At 36.0% G+C, this 22,213-nt stretch overlaps 1 protein-coding gene across 3 annotated transcripts in view; it reads left to right on the plus strand.

Moving 5' to 3' along the window:
* VAV3 (vav guanine nucleotide exchange factor 3) overlaps positions 1 to 22,213 on the plus strand; it is a 397,029-nt gene that overhangs the window by 365,002 nt on the left and 9,814 nt on the right. For all 3 annotated transcript variants that reach the window (XM_055145748.1, XM_055145749.1, XM_055145750.1), the window contains exons 23-25: positions 3,133 to 3,249; positions 3,801 to 3,888; positions 10,093 to 10,222. In XM_055145748.1, the coding sequence (XP_055001723.1) occupies positions 3,133 to 3,249; positions 3,801 to 3,888; positions 10,093 to 10,222 (335 nt within the window). The remainder of the gene's footprint in view (positions 1 to 3,132; positions 3,250 to 3,800; positions 3,889 to 10,092; positions 10,223 to 22,213) is intronic.

The raw sequence follows: 22,213 nt of genomic DNA on the forward strand, positions 1-22,213 counted from the left end.
ACAGTAATTCAGCAGACTGCGAGAGAAAGTATCTTAGTTAGACCAAGAAGATAGTTTCAAGTGAAATCCTTTGAGACTTTTCTCCATAGGAAAGAAAAAACAAGAAGGTGCAGTACATGCATTGTGTTGACAAATATGTGTTGTTCTAAATCACTGATGGTTGGAGGAATAGCTAGGGATGGCAGATGTGTGCTCATAGAGGCAGGGGTTCTGGGAACATTGGTGGTGGAAAATTACACTGGTGAAGGGAGGGGCATTCTATCATATGACTGAAACTCGATCGTGAAAGCTTTATATCTGTATCTGTCGGTGATTCATTTTTTTTAAAAAAGAAAAATATGTGTAGTTGAGGATTTACCATCTTTTTTGAAGAATTTGAAAAGATTTTGTAAGAAAAATAAAGAAGCCCGAGCAAGCCAACCTCCCAGGAATGAATTTATTCAGACATTCTTTGGATGTGAGAACCTGACAAGTCTAGATAAGATGATGATGACTTCACAACAGAGAGGTTACAAAAAGGAGGGAATGAATAGCCATGGAGAGGAAAACAAAGAATATACCTTCTAATGTCTAGACTACATATATTGTGACTTAATCATGTTGTTTATAAATATACACAGTCATCTCAAAAAGAGGTTAAAATACTTAAAATCCAGAGTTGATGCCGATCAGATGTAAATTTGCTGCTTTTCATTATGATCATAGGACAGGCTGTGTTTTCATATCTGAGTTCATATATTACTTTGATAGTGATGTCTTTCCTGTATACAAGTGGTGACTAGTTCTGTGGAGGAAAATGGGGATTCAATAATGAGAATAATGAACTGGAGAATGCGAGATGTATAATTTCTTACATGGGAAAGCTAAAGAAAACTTCCCTGTTAAGTATGAGAAGGAGCTTGTGCAGTTGGAGTGTTTTCCAGATAGGAGTGCAGTCTTTGAGAAGAATGAGAGTGAAAGGAGTTTAGTGAATTTCTGGACCTGAAAGAAAATGAAACCATTGAAGTGAAGTGGGTTGTAAGAGAGACGATTGAACAGAAGGTGTGAGTCAAGATTGTGCCATGGTTGTAGGTTATCATAACTACCTTCAAGACGACCATTCTTTGTAGGTTATCAGAGTTGACTTTTTCCCCTGGCATTTGGACTGCCTCAGTTATACTCAGCATTACTCGTGGCTTTGTGCTCAGGGATCACCACTGGCTGTGTTCAGGGATCATATGTGATGCTGGGGATTGAGCCCTGGGTCAGCTGTGTGTAGTACAAGCACTCTCCTTGCTGTACTATTGCTCAGGACTCATAACTGTGTTTTTAACGAAAGTTACCATGTCCATAAAATGCCTTAACTCTTCTCTGCTCAGTGTCAACTTCACCATATGCCCTCTTTCAACACCTTTTATTTAATGTCTATCATGCAAATTTTAAATTAAGTAGTTTGTATTTTGTTGTTATTGTTGTTGTTGTTGTTTTCTTTTTGGGTCACACTTGGCTATGCACAGGGCTTACTCCTGGCTCTGCACTCAGGAATCACTCCTGGCGGTGCTCAGGGGACCATATGGGATGCTGGGAATTGAATCCAGGTTGACCGTGTGTAAGGCAAACACCCTACCCACTGTGCTATCGCTCCAGCCCCAAGTAGTTTGTATTTAAGGCTGATATTTATGCTGCTTTAGGAATCCTTCTCATTCAGAGCTTTTTAGAATGTGCACACATGAATAACATGAAAGAGCCAGTCTCAACATATAATTTTATTAAAAAATTATTGAAGTGCAATAAATTACAAAGTTACAAAGTTACTCATGATTGCATTACAGGCATAGTGTTCAATCACCATTCCGTTCACCACTGACCACTTCCCTCCACTAATGTCCCCAATTTTCTCCCCTGCCCTCCTGCCTACTACTCTATCAAGCACTTTTTACTCCTGTTACGTACTGTGGTTTACAGTTCTGTTACTAATAGGGTATCATGCACATCACTCAAACCACCTTTCAGATCCCAGTCCTTGTCCAGGGCGACCACTTCCCTTAATCACTTCCCTGAACTTTCTGTGCATCTCCCCAGAAAGGGGCAAACTTCCAATACAGGATGCAAGCACTTGTTCTGTTCCCTTGCCCTTTGTTTCTGCTGTCTTTGGGTATTAATTACTCACCTACTTTGTTTCTTTATCCCACAAATGAGCAAGAACATTATCAACAAATAATTTTCCTTTAACTTTTATTGTCCCAAATATATGACTTTTTTTTTTTACTAACTGCTTGACCTACTCTATTTGATGTCAAGGGTTATGAAGAATATTTTAAATAAATTTGGAGATTTTGTTACTATGATAATATTCAGATGTGACGATAAACACAGCTGAGGAGAAGTTGAACTCTGCTTTTGAAAATAAAAATAAAATTTCCTCACTACTAATTTGTTAAGAAAATTGGTCATCAGAACTGTGAAACACTTTTCTATCCAAGAAAATATTTAAGAGTAATTCCATGTGTTACTTGAGATCCAGAGATATCACTAGGTTAAGGCATGTGCCTTGCATTTCCAATTTCCTGGCACCACATGTTCCAAGAGTGGTCTCTAAGCACAAAACCAGAAGTCTTCCCCGACCACCATTTAGGTGGGCTTCCCCCAAAAAAAATTGTCAGTAGAATTTTTTTTTAAAGATAATCAAAGGAGACTTAATTTAATGGTATCTATGGGATATACCGATGACTTGGAAGTGTGTGCCCACGTGCGTATGTGTATGTGTGCGTGTATATATGTATATACATATGTATGTGCGCATGTGCAGGAAAGGGCATATGCAGGGAAATCTCCTCTCTGAGTCTTTTTTCTTCTTATCTGTGAACCTGACATGATTCATTTTCTAACCCAAGACAAAGATTCATTTCTTTGTCCCATTTATTTATGTGATAAACATAGACTGAGTGCTTACTCTATATTAAGCCCTGTTCATTTATTGTAGACATAGAACATTTCTATTTCCGTGAATTAAATAATTTTGTGGGGTTTTTTAACACCATGAAATTGTTTGTAGATGTATAACAGTTCAGATTTGTTACTAAATTTAAATTTTGACATATGCTTGTTTTAGCATCTGCTCTCTTCCAAATTTTCTGTTATTGTTTCTTACAGGTATGCTGGAGCAATGGAAAGATTGCAAGCAGAAACTGAACTTATTAATAGGGTAAATAGTACTTACCTGGTGAGGCACAGGACCAAAGAGTCAGGAGAATATGCAATTAGCATTAAGTAAGTAGGACAAGTACTTTACAGAAATAGATTTCCTGTTTTCATAATTGCATAAACCATCTGACATGTATAACACTGAAGTTGAAAATCAAGGTTCTAATTGCAGCAAAAATAATGCATCCATCCAGACAGTTCATTAATACTTGAAAATATCTGTTAAAAGCTGTATTAAGTGTTATAGACTGCTAATTGGTACATTAGATTTCTTTCATAACATTGTATTTTTGGTGACTTGATGTGTGTGTTTTTCTAGTAAATTCTAGGAGTCTACATTAGTAGAGTTTATTTTGTTTCTCTGTATTCTCCAAATGGACTTACTAAATAAATTGGGCATAATAATTGGTCAAATCCAACTCTCCCTTTTCACTTCAAATATCAGCCAATCTAGTAAATATATTTGGTTAATTAGCTGTCAATGATGTATTGGCATAGGTATATATTTTGTCTAAAGAATTAATTCCTATAATGTTACTGGGACATGCCCTCTGGTAATTATTGATTTCTACTGATTAAAAACACATTTATATTCATAAGTTATTCGTTGCCCCCAGGTACAATAATGAAGCAAAGCACATCAAGATTTTAACAAGAGATGGTTTCTTTCACATTGCAGAAAATAGAAAATTTAAAAGTTTAATGGTAAGCATTGATTAATTCTTTTCAAACTGTGGTCCTAATTTTTATGTTATTAGAAAGGTCAGTTTAATTTTATAGTGTCTTGAAAAATTTTTCTCATTGAAACATTTAAAGAGAATCATACTGAAATTTTGCAGCAAAACCCTGAGAATTCGAAATTTAAGAAATTCAGTCGTTAAATATAGACCTGTTCATACTTTTCATTGTAGCTGCTGACAATTTTCACATCATATTTCAGAATCCACTCAATTACTTAGAACAATAGACACATTCAGTTAACCTTCAGTTTTCATGTGAGTTTTGCCTTCAGTGACATAATAGGATTTGAATATACATCTCTGTACTTGCTTTTCTTTCTGTACTTATCTCCTCATACAAATAGGGAAAGGTATTCAAATTTTTACATAAAAAGTTGAAACTGATAAAAAAGTTTCTTATACTTAGGTTCATTCAAACAAAGATGCAATGTAATATAAAATGGAAAAACTGTCTATTTTCTAGCATTTCAAATTACCTTACTTTGCTACTCATCAGTTACTTGGGATAATTATGCTTCATAAGTTAACAATTTATCACACAAAATTTCATATTTAATAGGAATTTATAGATTGAAATAATATGCATTGTAGCACTCTCATCCTGTTGTTCATCGATTTGCTTGAGCGGGCACCAGTAATGTCTCCATTGTGAGACTTGTTACTGTTTTTGGCATATTGAATATGCCACAGGAAGCTTGCCAGGCTCTCCTGTGTGGGTGGGATACTCTCGCTAGCTTGCCGGGCTTTCCGAGAGGGACAAAGGAATCAAACCCAGGTCAGCTGCATGCAAGGCAAATGCCCTACCTGCTGTGCTATCGCTCCAGCCCTGAAATAATATATTATTGCTTATTGTCTGAGATGAACAAAGATTGACTACCAAAATTTAAAGTGTACAACTTATTAATTTTATTAGTATGTGGAAATATTATGCTTATTTCATATGAACAGTGTCCATATGTCATTATTTATGCATTGCTGACATAAAGAAAAAGTTTATATTTCCTTAAAAGTGGTCTCAAGTCTGTTTCTCAACTTTGAGTTTCCTGAGATAATGAAGAATTTGGATATAAGACATAAGATGCATTTGTAGCTCTCTGCTAAGTACTTTGAGTAACATTGGGAAGGACCACTCATTGATTGAGCCATCAATCAAAAGGTACATACAGCATCCTTCCGGAAAACATCTCAAAGCACTTTGTAGATGTTAACATTAAAGTTAAAACTGAGTGTGAGAGAGCTTTACAAAATAGGCCAGCTTGAAAGCCCTATCTGAAAATTTAGAACTGCTTCAAGACAGGATCAGTATTTTAAAGAAATGAAGCCTCTTGAGTTGGAAAGAGAAATAAATACCACATTCCCAATTCAGAAACTAAGGGTTTCTGAAACTAAAGATCATGTCCTGGGAAATGCAAACTCTGTCAAATCCGAGGCCAAGCTCAGGCGTCCTCCTTGCTGGAAGTGACTTATCTTCTGTTGGAATAATCAGTCCAGATGTACTGAGAGGACAAGACCTGAGGAAGTTCTTCCTAAAACGGGAACTAGGAAGGAAGTGGGAGGCAGATACACCACTAATGAAAGGCAGCCACAGCTGGACATGATAAGAGAGTGCACTGGGGGTCTCAGCATCACTACTAGACACTAGACACGCCAGCTTGAGTCTTCACTGCAGAACTTCCTTGGATGGTAATGAGCTGCTCTGTGGTATTGCACTTGATATGATTGGGGAAAAACAACAACAACACTGTAGGGTCAAAGGCACCTGCCAGCCTTGCCAACTAGGAAAGTAAGTAAATGAACTCCCCAAAGAGGATGAAAGGTGTAGTCTCTGTAAGTCAGTTCAACTTCCTGTTACCTGGGTTCAGCTCAAGGATGTTTATCATCAACAAAGGTTCGCTGTGAAGAGCCAGGAATGCTGCAGTGATGTGGACCAGAGAATATAGATCCTAGTGCTGCTATCTACTTAGAAAACTGTGACTATAGTACAAACGGCAGAGACACGTAATTCAAATAATCTTATGTTATAGAAATGAAATTAAAAGTTTTGGTCACAGCTAAAATAAGCTAGAATTTCTGTGGCACGTGTAAAATAATCAGAACTAACCACTATTGGAGACCTTCCATTCCCTGAAGCTCCTTTGCAAGGAAGCTTTAGCTCCATGGATTAGAGGAGGGGATTAAATTAATAACAGGTGGGCAAGGCTTGCCTTGCATCCGGCTGACCAGGTTTGATCTCCAGCACCACTAGGACAGAGTCGGAATAAACCCTGAGCACAGCCAGGTGTGACACCCCCCCCACCCCAATCAAAATTAGTAACAAAATTGCAGTGGAGCTAAGACAACAGCAAAGGGATATACCCATAGAAATAAAGACAAAGAACTGAAAAATCTCTCTCAGAAATATGCTTTTGTCAGGTTTAGCAAATAGCTAAAAATCACCCAGGAGACAGCTGAACTATCCTGAGCTATTGCTGCTTAGTTTCTGTTCATTTGTTGGATAAATTCCTATTGATTTCTTAATATGTGAACTCACTATTTTTGAAGAATTGAAAAAGAACTGGATGAAATGCTTTCAGATTAGTAAATCCATCTGTACCAAGAACCCAGCAGTAGTGCTGTCCTTGAACCTTTGCTGGGAAATGTCATGTAGATGCCTTGAGCAGGAGGGAAGGCTCACATCTCAGTAACTAGCCCCTCAGAAAGAAATCCAAAGCGTTATTAAGGGCCTTTAACTTCACTCTGGTGATGTAAGTGCTTCTCTAAACCTGTATCTTCCAACTTGAAGGAGTTACTTTTTATCATCTCCATGTCAAGTAATATAATTCCAACTATATCTGTTAGATGTCTGTGTATTTGATTTGCTACTTCACAAAAGTGCAGTATTTTATCATTGATGATAAAGTTACATTCTCCTACTTGTAAAACTTGCTAACGTTTGGAATTAAAGTTTAATTGGGGAAGGATGTACAATGCCAGCAAATTCCAGAACTTGTTTTAAATTAGCCAGTTTCTCAAAGAGAACATTGGCCTGAGGGGGTTTTGACTCCACCTTGTCCCCTTGGGTTTCACTAGGTTGGTTAATCAAACTCTGTTTTCCTAGCTATTAAATTCAAATTCTAAATGAATTTCTGTATCCAGATTAGAAGGCATTAATTTTGTTCTAATTTTCATGTATGCCAGACAATCCATGTCCAAATGCTGTTTATAAATCACCCCGCTGCTGTTTCCTTGGTAATTGGAATGACTGGCTCTCACTCATTATTTTTCAGAGACTGGAATTGTTGACACTGCTGTGTGAGTGTGAGATAAGGAAAGCTTAGCCTTTTCTTTTGTCCAGAGTCTTCTTATTTACTTGTAGTACCTGAAGGTCAATGACTGCTAAGGCAGGGATGGATTAGATTAAAATACAAATGCAGAGAGGCAGAGATTGGAAAGGATCCTTGATGGTGCAATTTAATTCTACCCAGTTAGAAACTTGAAGGAAGCTTTCCCCTAAAAGGACTGAGAAAGTGGAGCTTTTATCTTCCATGTTTTAGTGAAAAGTTGAGAAAAGTGTATTTGCAAGGCACCACGCCACATAACCCATGCATAACCTACGGACTTGGCAATCTTTTTTTTTTTCTTTCATCAAATTTGGAGAGAGATAAGTAGTAGGTGATCACCATGGGTTTCAGTGTGCTAGTTCTAAGGTCTCTGTCAACTTCACGTGGTATTTGCATGAAATTCATATTATCTATAAGATTGCATTTGGGGTCAGAGTTAATAGCATGATTTCTTTCTATTTTATTATTTTTAAAGAGAAATATTTTTATTGGGTTGGATAACAGGAGTAAAATAACATCTTATTTGCATCTAAAATATCATTTATACTTCTAAAAGTCTTCCAGAAATCTTACAGTTTCCATTTTAAAATATTAAGTAAGTAATAACATTAATTCTAAGTAGGATTTTAATCCTATACTTGCCCTTATAAGCATGTTAAATATCACCATAATAAAAGTATCATATTCTCATTTTTTAAATCATTTTGAAAAGAATAGCTTCTGTCTGGTATTTTTTATTTCCTTTTCTCATTTTTATAAAGAAAGGTCAGATTCCAAATTTCTTTTTGTCCTCAAAGACCCTCCATATTCTAGGACCAGGAAGAAAGATAGAATGAAAGAAAAAATGGTTTTAAGTTATAATCATATAAATTCTAGTATCTAGGGGCTGTGTAAACATAGGTCTTAGTACATCATAGGCACTTGAGAAAATGTTCCTTTCCTTTTCCTCTCATTTCCTTTCCTTTCTTTCATCCCTGTGTTTTCTTATGTAGGGACTATTTTCTAATAATCTCATGATACAATTGAAAACATAAATTTTGTAGACATATTCCAACCACTCTACCTGTACCCAAGACCTGAGCATTAGTGAAGGATATTGTCTATTTCTTATTTCCCAGGAAAAGATTGTGAGAAACTGTATAAAAGGCCTAGTGTGTGGGATAATGATAATGGTATTCACATGTACCAGGCACTTAATATATGCTTTACTATAATCTGTGAAATGATTTATTATCCCCGTTTTCCAGATGTGGGCATTGAAAACTCCACCTTTATTTTATCAAAAGCTTCATCCATACAAGACTACATACAGTTTATGGATATATATATATATATATATATATATATATATATATATATATATCGCCTTTCTGTCCCCAGCCCAACTGCTATATTTACAATAATCTTCTTCCTGGCTTTTGAAATTGTACCTGTTATTTAACTGAAGTTAAGTTATCTCTATCATGAAATCTTCCTTCTCCTCCCTACTGAACTTATGAAAAGAAATTCCCTTCTTGCCTTTGAGCTCCTGTTAATAACCCCTCACTCTCCTTTGAAGGCAAGAACTCATAGAAGGCAGAAATCTTATCATCATCATCATCTATGTGACTTCTAAGATTTCCCACAAAGTTCATTCTACATTCTACAACTCTTCCCTATTTAGTCATACATAATAAATCACTGCTGACTCTCTCTGTTTTTTTTTCCCAGTGATTTTTAATCAGATTGATTTGTTTAGGGAACTTTGGTTATAATCACTGAATAGAATTGGTGGCAGTGATTTTTAAAAGAAATGAGTTTCTTACCTACTTAAAAATATAGGTGTTCTAGAAGCACAAAACAGATTAAAAATGCTGAAGGCAGGTAAAGGGATATACATGATAACTTCTCAGTACATATATTTCAAACCACAATGCCCAGAAGAAAAGAGAGAGAGTGAAAGAGAGAAAGAAGAATAGTGCCTGCCATGGGGGCAGGTTGGGTGGGTAGTGATTCAATAAAACAAAAAATTTCAAAGCGATTTTATTTTGTATCAGGTATTTTTGTAAGATTTACACTAAAGTATTTATCAAATGATAATATGCTTTTTTTCTATGAGCTAGTATTAATTTCTGTTTTAAATGGAGGAATTGTGATCTGTGCAATCTATGAAACCAACACCTCCAAAGAAATTTTCTGGGATTATTTAATAGTAAACCTGATGGATGATTATTATATTAGGCTCATATATATTTAAGGCAAATTAGTATAAAATACAATCGGAAGGAACCAAATTACTGACTTTTGTAAAAACTGGACAACATACAGAGCTGAGATGGACATTAATACTTTATTTAAGTCATAAGCAATATCAAGTAACATTGTGATTTACCAACTTTGGTTTGCCATGAAAAGTACATTTAGAATCTAGTTTGTTTTTCTGCCATGCTAGAAGAAAATGCAGGAAACGAGGAATGGCTTTATGTTCAGCAAACAGCTGTTCCCTTTATTTTTATTTAGAAAGGCAAGTATTTCATAAATAACAATAATTACTGGTCTGAAATTGAGGTTTAATATGGTTTCTTTTCATTTGCCACATCTGACTGAAGACTGTCAAGATAATCCTCTGAACATGAATAACAATAAGGGGTAACTCACATTATGAATAGCCTGAATAGCTAAGATAATAACTAGCTAGGTGTCTTGAGCATCCGGGTGTCAGATTATCATTTACTTATCCTTATACTACACTTATGGAACTTTAGCATTAAATAGTTCATTTGTATTTTGTTTTATATCAAAATATTTATGTGCTTGACAATAAAACTCTTCTTATAGAAAAAAAAATACCTGATTCTGTTTTCCTAAAGGAACTTGTGGAGTACTACAAACATCATTCTCTCAAAGAAGGATTCAGAACCTTAGACACGACTCTGCAGTTTCCGTACAAGGAGCCCGAGCATTCGGCAGCACAGAGGGGTAATAGAGCCGGCAACAGCTGTGAGTATTACAGTAGAGAATATCGTTTGCTCTCATTTCAGGGCCAGAGGCTTGGTAACATTACAGATCTTCACTCCAGATATTGAAATACAACCACTTAATATAATAATGCTTTTTTATTTTACTTATTTATTTTTGCTTTTTTGGGTCACACCCAGCAATGCTCAGGGGTTACTCCCGCCTCTGAACTCAGGAACCACTCCTGGCAGTGCTCACGGAACCATATAGGATGCTGGGAACCAAACCCGGGTTGGCCGCATGCAAGGCAAATGCCCTATCCGCTGTGCTATTGCTCCAGCCCCAATGCTTTTTATTTTTGACACAAGTGATTTTTTTAACCTAAACAGAATCATATAGACTGGCAGTTTTATAAACATGTCTAGAAATATTTTTTGTGCAAGTTAAAACTCATGTTTGTGTTCAGAAGCCCATAAGTAATGTTAAGGGTATGTTCATCTAGAAGCGTTGTTCTTTTCTCAGACTTTTAGCCAAACCCTTTTTAGTTTGCACATGTTTGTAGCCATGATGCTATTGTGTGACGGTGTTTAAGCAAAGCTAGTGCACAGCTCTCCCATTCTGCCTAACATTCCAACTTACGTTTAATTCTCCTTCTCCAATAATATTTTTGAAATGATTAAAACATTTTTCTCTAGTAACAGTATTTCTAAAAGTGTATATTAGTCATTTTATTTCCAGATGAACTGTGCCACCACCAATCTGCAGAGATGAGCACACAAAGTATGTTGTAATGCAAATGTGAGTTCAAGTCAAAAACTGTTTCTGTATCATCCTTTAATGGCATATAATCTTCTTGAAGATAGATATAGCATGCAAAGAAAATGTTAAGGTGCAAATTGTGGATTAAGTGTGATTTCATTCTCTTATTTTGATATGTTTTAATTAAAAAGTTTTGCAGGATAAACGAATACATTGTTATTACTCAGGGTCTTTAGCCTTGCAAAATAGTCAAATCTAGAAATATTTGAAAAAATAAGTTTAACCAACGTAACTCAACCCCCCCCACCACAAAACACAGAACCTGGAAAACAGTAAATTTCAACTCTATAACACTCAAACCTAAGTAAAAATCTTGTAAGCAAATATACAAGTAATTTGTCTCATCAAATGACAGGATTTTTTCTCAATTTTTATTACTTCATAGCTGGTCTCTTCACAAGGATAAATGGTAAAAGATAAAATGTATGCAATGAAAGTAGTCAGAAAACACTTTATGTTGAAACTTTAAAGACATCTTATAGTGTATCAAGGGCTGGGGATGTGGTTCAGTTTCAGAATATATATTTGAATGTGTAGGGTTCTGGGTCTGATCCCCAGTTGGGTAACATTTCCCAACTGCTAACATATTCTGCTATATACCATACTTATTCATATAGAAACACGCCTACCTCTATTCTGACTATACATTGCTAATACCTAACACAGAAACTGAGATACTGCAGTGGCCTTTGTTATTTCCTATACATCTCCTATACATCTGTCTTTTGCATCATAAAGGAAGGAATTGATCATGGTGGATTTCAACATATAGCACATAAGGTGATCAATAAATGTCTGCTAATTTAATCAACAAAAGGGAAAGATTAAGAGTTGGAAAAGTACATTAAAAAAATGTTCTCCCTTGAAAGATAATCCTCCCACAAATTTCTTAAAAGTCTACCAAAGTCACAACTTTTTTTTATAAATGAAAAATATGTATATAATATATATCTTTTACCAGAGTCTTGTGGAAGAGAATGGAATGAGCAGTCAAAGTGGTTTTTTCCTTTGCCTTACTTGCATCATTTGTTTTCTGGTGTTGGGCATTCAAACCCAGAGCCTCACATATATGAAGCTTCACTTCACCACTGAGAGACTTCCCTGGATCTAGATGAATGGAATTCTCTATTGTCTATTTCTTCACCTTACCAGTAACAAGAGACTATAGAAGTTGCTAAAAGAAACTCCTACTTGAGCTATTCTCTTCATTCTAGAGCACCATGTGTGGAGAGGCTGGCAATGGGAGAACTGCCATCCATATTTGTGGAGGCTCATTAACCCTCTTATTTCACCATGTGGTAATTCCCAGGCACATTCTCTAGATTTGGCTCCTGCATATGCCCAGAGAGTGTGTTCCATGATGAGTAAAGTTGCCCAGCTTCAAGTTTATCTCTATTGTTTTAGTAGTTTAATGCTCAAAGTTGTTTAGCAATTAGGGCATTTTGAGCATTTTCTTTCTTTTTGTTCTCTTTACTTTCCTGAAAATGATTTCATATCCATTTGTACTACAGGACATTTTTTTCTTAAGAGTCATGAGTTCATTTGCCCCTAACCAATATTTTGTGGCAATTCATGCCATAAAACACTTTTATAGCATTGTATCACGGTCGTCCTGTGGTTCATCGATTTGCTCAAGCAGACACCAGTAACATCTCCATTGTGAGACTTCTTGTTACTGTTTTTGGCATATCGAATACTCCACGAGTAGCTTGCCAGGCTCTGCTGTGCGGGCAAGATACTCTTGGTAGCTCGTCAGGCTCTCCGAGAGGGATGGAGGAATCAAACCTGGGTTGGCTGCATGCAAGGCAAATGCCCTACCCATTGTGTTATCCCTCCAGTCCAACACTTTTATAATAAGAAGGAAAAGAAATAATTCACTTAAGATGCAGTCTTCGTTAGAGTTTGGTTTTATCCATCAGTTATTCATTTACTTATATTCCCAACACCAACTGGGCACTATTTCAGGTATTGGGGTATAGCTGTTCAGAAACAAATTTTCTGCTTTTATGGAGCTTATATTTTATTGAGGAGATATAGATAACTCTAGGTTAGAGGGTTTTGATATGGGGTGGTCAGAAAAAAAAAATCACAATGAAAACTGGAAAGAATAACAAGCGAATTAATATATATCAGTCATCAAAAATAATTTTACACTGGTCCACATCACAGGGTTATTGTTCTAATTATTATTTTCATTAATTATTGTTTTCATTACCATATAACATGATTACAATCCTAAATATAATTTATTATACTTTCCAATGTTTAGTTTTTATAACCTGACTTTTTATGAAACTGTCTTATAAAAATGGGTATTTCATAATCCTATAATGGATACTTTATAGAACAGTAAGATGGTTCTAAGGATTAATGCAGGTGTGCCATATCTAGAGCATATTTAAACATATTTCTGGCACCCGGAAAACAATAAAAGTTAGCTACTACTTAGTCTTTGGTTTCTACCACTTTAACTTTTTCTGCTACTTATACTAGTAAACACAGCAAACTTCTACCTATATTTCTGAGTTGCATGATGCTATTAATTTTAGCTCTTACAGCAATTTACATCTTTGTTTTTATGAGTGTACAGGTATACAGTGCACAGATAAAACTAAAACACTGGTTTTACTTTTATGCATCTTGTGATCTTCAGAAAAGATAGAGAAGAAATGGTACATGCCCTCAATAGAAATGCTATATATATTACAGTAAAGCTGTTCAAGATGTTTTCATAGACCTTAAATTTGGTCCATAGCTTTGTATATGCTACTATCAATTAAAAATATTTTACTAAGAAGTCTTATTTGAGTTGGTGAATTATATATGGCTCCAATACCTCATTTCTTTTATAAAATACTTAGACATTCAGAACATGCAAAGTAAAACCTAGGACCTACCTCCCTTCGTTCTGAGTAGAGATTGATAAAGAGGTTTCAACTCCTGAGACCTAATATTACTATTTTTCTTTTCTTAAAATTTTCATCTTTGAAAATTAAATCCTTGAGCCTCATTGCATTTGTAGCTTCTAAATTGGTCTGGGTTGAGTGTCCGTGAGCAATGGATAAATTATCAAATTACCTTTTTTTTTCTGGTTAATGATAAAAATATCTCCTGCAAATGCAACATAAAGCATATAAAGATATTGGCTAGAATTGAACAGAGTTCCAGATTACTGGGCACAATCATTGTATATCTAAATTAGGATCCCATTTTAGGTGAGGCTCTTTTGCTGGGCTGTGAGATTTAAGTTTTGCCTTTGGAGTAACAAGTGTTTCCAAGAATAAAATGAAGAGAGAACACAGGTATTATGGTGATCTGTATTCTTCCCTAGAAGCTGTAGTGGCTCAACCAGACAGCATTCCCATCTGCGGTGACTGTGAGTTCCATGTTTTTTTCCAGATCCCTGCCAACACTGATTGTTTTTAGTGTTTTTGATAAATGCCATCTCACTGGTGTGATAATGATACCTCATTGAAGACCACCTGATTGCTGGGAGATGTGAACTGGGGGTAACTCAGGGACATGGTGGGTGGTTCATGGGAAATTTGGTATTGATGAGGTGTGGTAATAGTGTACACCAAGACCATGACTGTCAACATCATTGTAAACAGATGACCTCAGCTATCAGGCAAGGCAAAGGAGAGCAAAGGACGGGCAAGGGGAAGAGAAAGGAAAATACTGCAGCAGTTCCGTGGCAAATGTTTTGCTCCATTTTTTGTTTATGTGGAAGAATCCCATTACTTTCAAAAATTGTCCACAGCAAAACTGTTAGACTGCTGCTTCAGGAGTATTTGTAGGACCTTTATATATACAAAGACTACTAAATTTATGTTTTTTCTTGCTCTACAATGAGAACCCAATTATTTCCAGGTCTACTACTGATCCACTTAGCTTGTCTGGATTTCAGCTTTCTTATCCAAGGAAAGAAGGATAAGATTGGATATTATATTTTAAAAAGAAAAAGATATTGTATTCTTTTAAAGGCAGAATTCTAAGTTTCTTTCATTATATGCAAGGGAGGAGATTTGGTGGAATGTTCATAGATTATTGCATTTGGAATAGTTGCATGATTAGTTATTTCATCATCCATAAGTGGACCTTAAACATGTTCCAAGGTTTGTGTTTATAGAGAATTAGTTGAACCAGAATAGAAATAGTCACATTTTAAATTTCTTATTTACATAAATTTAAAGTATTTTCTTAGAACTTATTAAAGTATCACTGTATCACTGTATCATTATCATCCCATTGCTCATAGATTTGCTCAAGCGGGCACCAGTAATGTCTCCATTGTGAGACTTGTTGTTACTGGTTTTGGCCGATCTGGGTTATATTCCTCCGTCCCTCTCAGAGAGTCTGGCAAGCTACAGAGAGTATCTTGCCTGCATGGCAGAGCCTGGAAAGCTGCCCTTGGTGTATTCAATATTAAAAAAGTAAAATTAAAAGCAGCTCTGGGAAGGAGCCCTGACATGGGCTGGTACCTGGATGGAATGAGCAGAGGATTTGCTTATAACTGGATAGACATGGAGAGTATCATGCTGAGTGAAATGAGTCTGAAAGAGAGGGGCAGACACAGAAGGACTGCACTTATTTGTGGAGTATAGAGTAACATCATATGAGGCTGACACCCAAAAAACTGTAGATACAAGGGGCAGGAGGATTGCCTCATAGCTGGAAGACTATGCGCAGAGGGGAGAAGGCAGATGGAATAGAGAAGGGATCACTAAGAAAATGATGGCTGGAGGAACCAGTTGGGATGGGGGATGCTTGCCAAAGTAGATTATGGACCAAACATGATGACCTCTCAGTGTCTGTGTTGCAAGCCATAATGCCCAAAAGTAGAGAGAGAGAGTATGGTAAACATTGTCTGCCATGCAGGCAGGGGGAGGGTGGGAAAGAGGGGGTATACCAGGGATATTGGTGGTGGGGAATGTGCACTGGTGGAGGGATAGGTGTTTGATCATTGTATGATTGTAACCCAAACATGAAAGCTTATAACTATCTCACGGTAATTCAATAAATTTTTTAAAAAGAAGTAAAATTAATAATATTTTAATTTTTTAATTTTTAAATAAACATTTTATTTAATTTAATAATTATATTTTAAGTGAAATTAATATTTTAATCAGGTGATCAAAGTTAGCATCACTAGTAATGAGACAAAACAGTCACCATGTACCATGTGGACTGATGCTCTAAGAAGGATATCCTCAGTGTCATCAGAGATAAAGACTAAGGAATTATTTCTTGAAGTTAATAAAGCAAATAGTAAAATAGTAACCTTTGAGAGAGTTCAGTGAAAAGTATTGGGGTTCTTCGTGCCATTCCTGCTACATTTTTTTAGCTATATTTCAGGTTTTAAAGTAGTGATGATGCCATTAGCTGAATGGGTCTAACAGCATCGGGAGGATGTGGCAGCAGCCTCCGTTTTCCCTTGTTCCAGTGAAGGAGCAGCTTGGTACACTCGTTTTGATGTATGTCTACCACTGAGCAGGTTGTACTCAAAACTCTGCTCTTTGCCTATGACCTAAGTGTATCAGTACCTATTCCTTCGCTTATTCGACAACTATTTCTTCAGCATTTGCCGAGTATCTGACCTTCTGCTAAATGGTAGTGAATGAAACACAAGGTGGTGGACAGCTATACTCTCAAAATAATTTCACACTTCTTATACATTTTAATGTATTTTGAGACAGAAGCACAGTATATGATAGGAGCATCTGTTTAACTGATAACATGATGAAAAGATATTTTGAGGATGGGATATCTAGGCAAAACTTAAAGGACATGTGAGGATTGGCAGGGCAGAGAGGTAACCTCATAGTTAAAAAGTATCTGTGTGAAGGATCTTAAAGGAAATAAATTTATTTAAGAAAGTAGAAAGGGGTCAAGCTTTTGTGAGCAAAGTAAATAGATATAGAGTTATATATCTGTGTATGTATACTGATGTAGTTTATATATAATATATATAATATATATAAGTTTCATAAGAATAAGATACTATAAATAGATTTACATTGTTTTAAAAGATTACTGGTTATTGAGGAATGGCTCCAGAGACGTGAACAGAAAAGAGATGAGTTGAGTAGCTATTGATGATGTCAGTGGGAGGGATGATGGTAGTTAGTCAAATAATTAAATAGCGACAGCATGTAGGACTGTAGCACTGTCATCCCATTGTTCATCGATTTGCTCAAGCAGGCACCAATAACGTCTCCATTGTGAGACTTGTTACTGTTTTTGGCAAATGGAATATGCCATGGGGACGGGATACTCTCGTAGCTTGCAAGGCTCTCTGAGAAGGACAGAGGAATTGAACCTGGGTCTGCCACATACAAGGCAAATGCCCTACTCGATGTGTTATTATTCCAGTCCTGTAACAGTCCTGTGACAGCATACTTGGCTATATTCTAAAGACCACATTTACAGGATAAAGGAATTGAGGTACAAGTATTATATACAGGTATTATATACAAGGATTTTCTCTGGATGACTCTTGAATGGTGAAACCATTGACTGATCAGGAAATAAAGTTAGAGAGGAGAAGGTAATACATTCAGCTGTGCACAAATTCTTATTATCTGTATATTCAGTGGTCAGTGGGCAGTTGACCACCAGAAGAGTGATGTGGGTTGAGAGTTTTATGAATTGCTAACACCTTATTTCATAATTTTCCTAGAATATGATAATGATATGTAGGTTTATTTATTTTTTCCTGGTGCATTGTTTCCTAGAAGCCCAAGGAGCCACATTCTTTTGCTTCTCAGTTGCAAAGTGCTTTTTACAAAGCAGGTTTTCAGACAGGCAAAATTGGTCATGTCAAAATCTAAGAGATGTAGCAAGTTTTAAAATATTACTTGTAATTGACATTTGAGAAACAATGGGATGATAGGCAAGCTTGAAAACAAAAATATAAATTTGTGTGTCCCTTTGTGTGCTGGCAAATAGTATAGCAATTCCTATAACATTGACAAAGGCTCTCTGGACTGTAGGCACCTTACAAATACCTTTGTAAAAATAGTAGTAGTTGGCCTGGGGGCAGGATGACTTCTTTCTTTTTCCTCCCATGAATGTAATCTCATTATTCTATCAGGCATCTGAAAAGATGCTTAACTTTAATTTTAACTAGTGTTTTACAAACTTTTCTTGTGTGATTTGTCTTATTTTACTTGATATAATATAAAGTTTTCTTATTTCTGATGATTCCTGAAACATAGGGATGATGACTTAACCAATATTTCTTAGTCATTAGAATATATTTTACCTCCTTCTTTATGAGCCCAAACATCCACTAATTGTAGGTGGTCCTTTATTCAACATAGTGATATTATCTGCCTTTATTTCCTGATGCCTTATTCTTAGTCTTTTGTCTTTTCTCTCCACCTCGGTCAGTTGTCATTTCAATATAATTTTATTTGTTCCAATCTCCTATTGGTGTCTCCAAGGGTTGCCATGACAGTTACTATATGTTGGGTGACTTAAAATAATCAAAATGTATTTCCTCTCAATTTGGAAGCCAAACATCTAATGCCAAAATACTAGCAGAACTGGCTTCTGCAGGGCCTCTGAAGGAGAATCCATTGCATGCTTCTCCTATAATTTATGTATAATTTATCAGTCTAGGTAGGATCTTTTTAGAAGCAAGTACCTTTCATCACATTCCTGAAGTTTTATTACCAAGCTTTGCTTGAACAGTTTATGTGACTTTTGTCCATTAGCAGAAACAATAATTTATTTTTGAACAAAATATTATCCTGTGTTTATCAATAAATTGTCCTTACTTTAGCATCTTTAGAGCTACTTAGAGTGGATATACTATGTAACTCTACCATAACCTTTCACCTGGTGTATTTTCTGATTTTGTTTCTTTCCCATTTTGTTTCTTTTATTTTTATATATTCTTTTCCATATATTCTTTTAAGTATTCTTTCTCTTTTCCAAGAAAGTCCCATCTCTTACTCAATCTCTCCTGATATTATTGGTTGCCTTTTTGTTACCATTGTTATCTATCACTCCTGTAATATACTCAGATTTGTTAGAACCGAACAGAGAACTTTCAATATTGTGTCACTTATTAGGTCAGAGTGCTTTTCCTATTCAAAGCTCCATTTTTTTCCAGTTAATTTTTTTCTCCTCAAGAGGGATGTGGGATTTATATACTAGTAGGAAAAAGCAGATAATAGATAAATTATATTGTATCTTAGGAGGTGACTGCACTGGAAAACATATATTACAAAGTAATGGTGCTCAGGAGTTCTAGTCAATGACCTGTTTACAATTTCATCTGGGGATGTGGTGAAGAGAAAAAGATTTGGATACTCATTTCCCTTCCTTGTGGTAAGCAAAGCAGTAAGATGGATCACTAGCTCTGAATGATCTCAACAGGTGGACAGACTAGCACGATTCTATCCAAAGGTTTTTTTTCTTCTAAGACCTTTTATATGTCTCGGTCTGCTTAGACTTCTATAGAAAAGTACCACAGACTAAAATGACTCTGAATAAATGCATTGCGCATTCTGCTAGAGACTGAGAGATATGACTAGAGTATTGGTAGAGTTTTTTACAGGTGAGAGCACTTTCTGGTTCTCTGTGTCCTCATCTGATAGAAATGAGCTATTTGAGGGGGTTCTCTGGGATCGCACTTAATAATCTCAGTCAGGAGTACTGCACCCTCATGATCTAGGTACTCCAAAGGCTCTACTGTAAATTCTGGAGGAACACACATACTTAGTCCATAGCAACCAGGGTGCTTTTCACCATGATGAGTTTGTGTAAGTACTCGATCATTGTGTAAAGCAGAATGCCAGAACGCCACCCATGGTGTCTACACACCACCTGTGCCCAGCGTAAGCAATAGAACAGTGGAAGTCTGGAAGATGAAATGGCGCTCTTCCTTCATTTCTGAGTCTGTATCGCTGCTGCCCTCCACTAAACCCTGATTTCACTATCACATGACACTAGCAAAGTATGTTCCTGATTGTTGAATAGACATCAGGAGAACTTCATCATGAAGGAAGTACCTAAATAAAGATTCTGAGGTGACAGGAAACAGTGCAAAGGAAGGGGCATAGAGAAGTATAATGTGACTGAAGCAGAAGGAGCAAGAGGAAAAGTAGCCAAGAATGAAGTCACGGAGGTAGAGGAAGAATGGTCATAGATGGTCTTAAAGAAATTAGTTTACTCTGAAGGAAATGAAAAACCATCATGAGGGGATTTAAGCAAAGGAGAGAGATGGGTTTACTTACGATAACTTTTTCAAAGGTTTATCTAGCTTCAGGTCTAAAAAAAGAAAAAGAAAAGTCCTTGGAATAGATAAAGTTGAAAGAGGAAGACCTAGTTAGTGGTTCCTGCAGTAATTCCCTGAGAGATGGTGGCAGCTATGGCAACTGCAGTCCTGCATTAGGTGAGATATTTTGAGCTTATTCAACAGGATATTCTGACACATGAGCTGTGAGATTGAATAGCAAGAGAAGATTCAATGGTCACCTGAGAGATTTTGTCCAGAGCAACAGAAAGATTAGATATTTTGTTTGTTCAGGAAAGGCTCAAATAGAGCATTAAAACATCTATTAAAAAATATCAATCTAAGTGAGCAATTTTTCTCACTGCTTAGCCATGTCTTCCTTGCCACTAATTTGTAAGCTAACTTTGAAGTCAGATGCTCTGTCTTATTTGTAATATCTCTTGTAAACATCTCACTTAACACTCTGTGTGGCACATTCATGGTGACTTATTTTTCTGCCAATTATATTTTAAAAGTAAAAATTTAGAATCATGGTCACATATTGATGAATTGGATGCATAGAAATAATCAAATCCCTAGCCATGTCAAATGATAAATTTTTTATAATAATAGTTAAGATCTTATCCTAATTTCTTCTTGTTACTGGTTTATGTATTTATGTTGTACACCATTGAATGCAAGGTAACTCTTTTTATTTTTGCCCCAGTTTTTTATTTTAGATGTTTTCCCTGCATTCTTTGAATTTCAAGTTTTAAGTTTGTTCATATAACAGGTGTCAGTGTTCAGTTAAATGAAACCAACCTTAGTTATTTTTAATTATTTCAGTGACAGAAAAGAGAACATGTAAATACTCTAAAGAACAGTTTTTGTTTGTGTAGGGAGCCCATACCCAGTGGTGCTTGGGTGATCATGCAGTTCCTGGGGCTGAACATGCACATACAGTGTGCACTGTAGCCCTCTGATCTATCTCCCCAGCTCTAACAATGAGGTGTTGGGGGGGGTTGGGGGGGTAGGGGGGTTGTTCGTATGTGAAAGATATGTGGACAGACAGTACTATGAATGTTCTGCAAGTCAAAGAGGAAGGCATTCCTACATTCTAAAATAAAACCAGGTTAAGGATCTCACATTTAAATTAAACATTCATTAAATGCTCAGCATGTTCTCTGCTGCTAGCCATCTGTAGACAGTGTTGGTAAAAAGAGCCTCCCAGATCGCTCATCAAAGCATCCCACATAGGAACATAATTCTTCAGGAAAGCCTCTCCGCCCCTACAGAGAAACAGGTGCCCAGGGACCATGGAGTAGGATTATCATTGGTCCAATTGCCTGAGACTTTTGCTAACACCATTTTGGTACATAGATAAATGTGAACACATGGGGTTGTTATGGCTTAAAGCTAGGTGTTAGGTGGTTAGTCCTGGAGAATAATTAGAAAATGCTTTGAGTAATGCTCATTAATACATGTAATGGATAACTGAGAGTTCAAAATGATTTGTGAATTTGATATGTTCTTCAGCAAGAACATTTCATTGAACTTAGTCCCTACTCTACAAAACGTTGAAAGTTGCTGGCAATTCAGTGGATTTTTACTTGATAATGATCATTAATTGTCTGACCAAAGCAGAATATACTACTTTCAAAAGATGCCTTGACAAAAGTATAAGCATCAGATGCCAATTCACTAGTACTTTTTAAATTTTGCTTTAAAACTATTCTTTATTAAACTATCATACTTCTGTGTTCTTGACTTTCTTTGTAGTGGTCTCAGATCTAAATAATATTCACTAGTAATTTTGGCAGTTCATTTTATGTGAGTATGCTGATGGTTTCTATTTCTAATTAAGCAATTTTTTTAAAATAAAACATTGTAAGTACTTTACAATTTGCTTGTATAGCTTGGAAAAGTTAATAAATAATACATGACATATTATACTGAAGTATATTCTTATTATTTCCTAATGAGAAATATTG

The sequence above is a fragment of the Sorex araneus genome, chromosome 8 (assembly GCF_027595985.1).
Source record: "Sorex araneus isolate mSorAra2 chromosome 8, mSorAra2.pri, whole genome shotgun sequence".
NCBI lineage: Eukaryota > Metazoa > Chordata > Mammalia > Eulipotyphla > Soricidae > Sorex > Sorex araneus.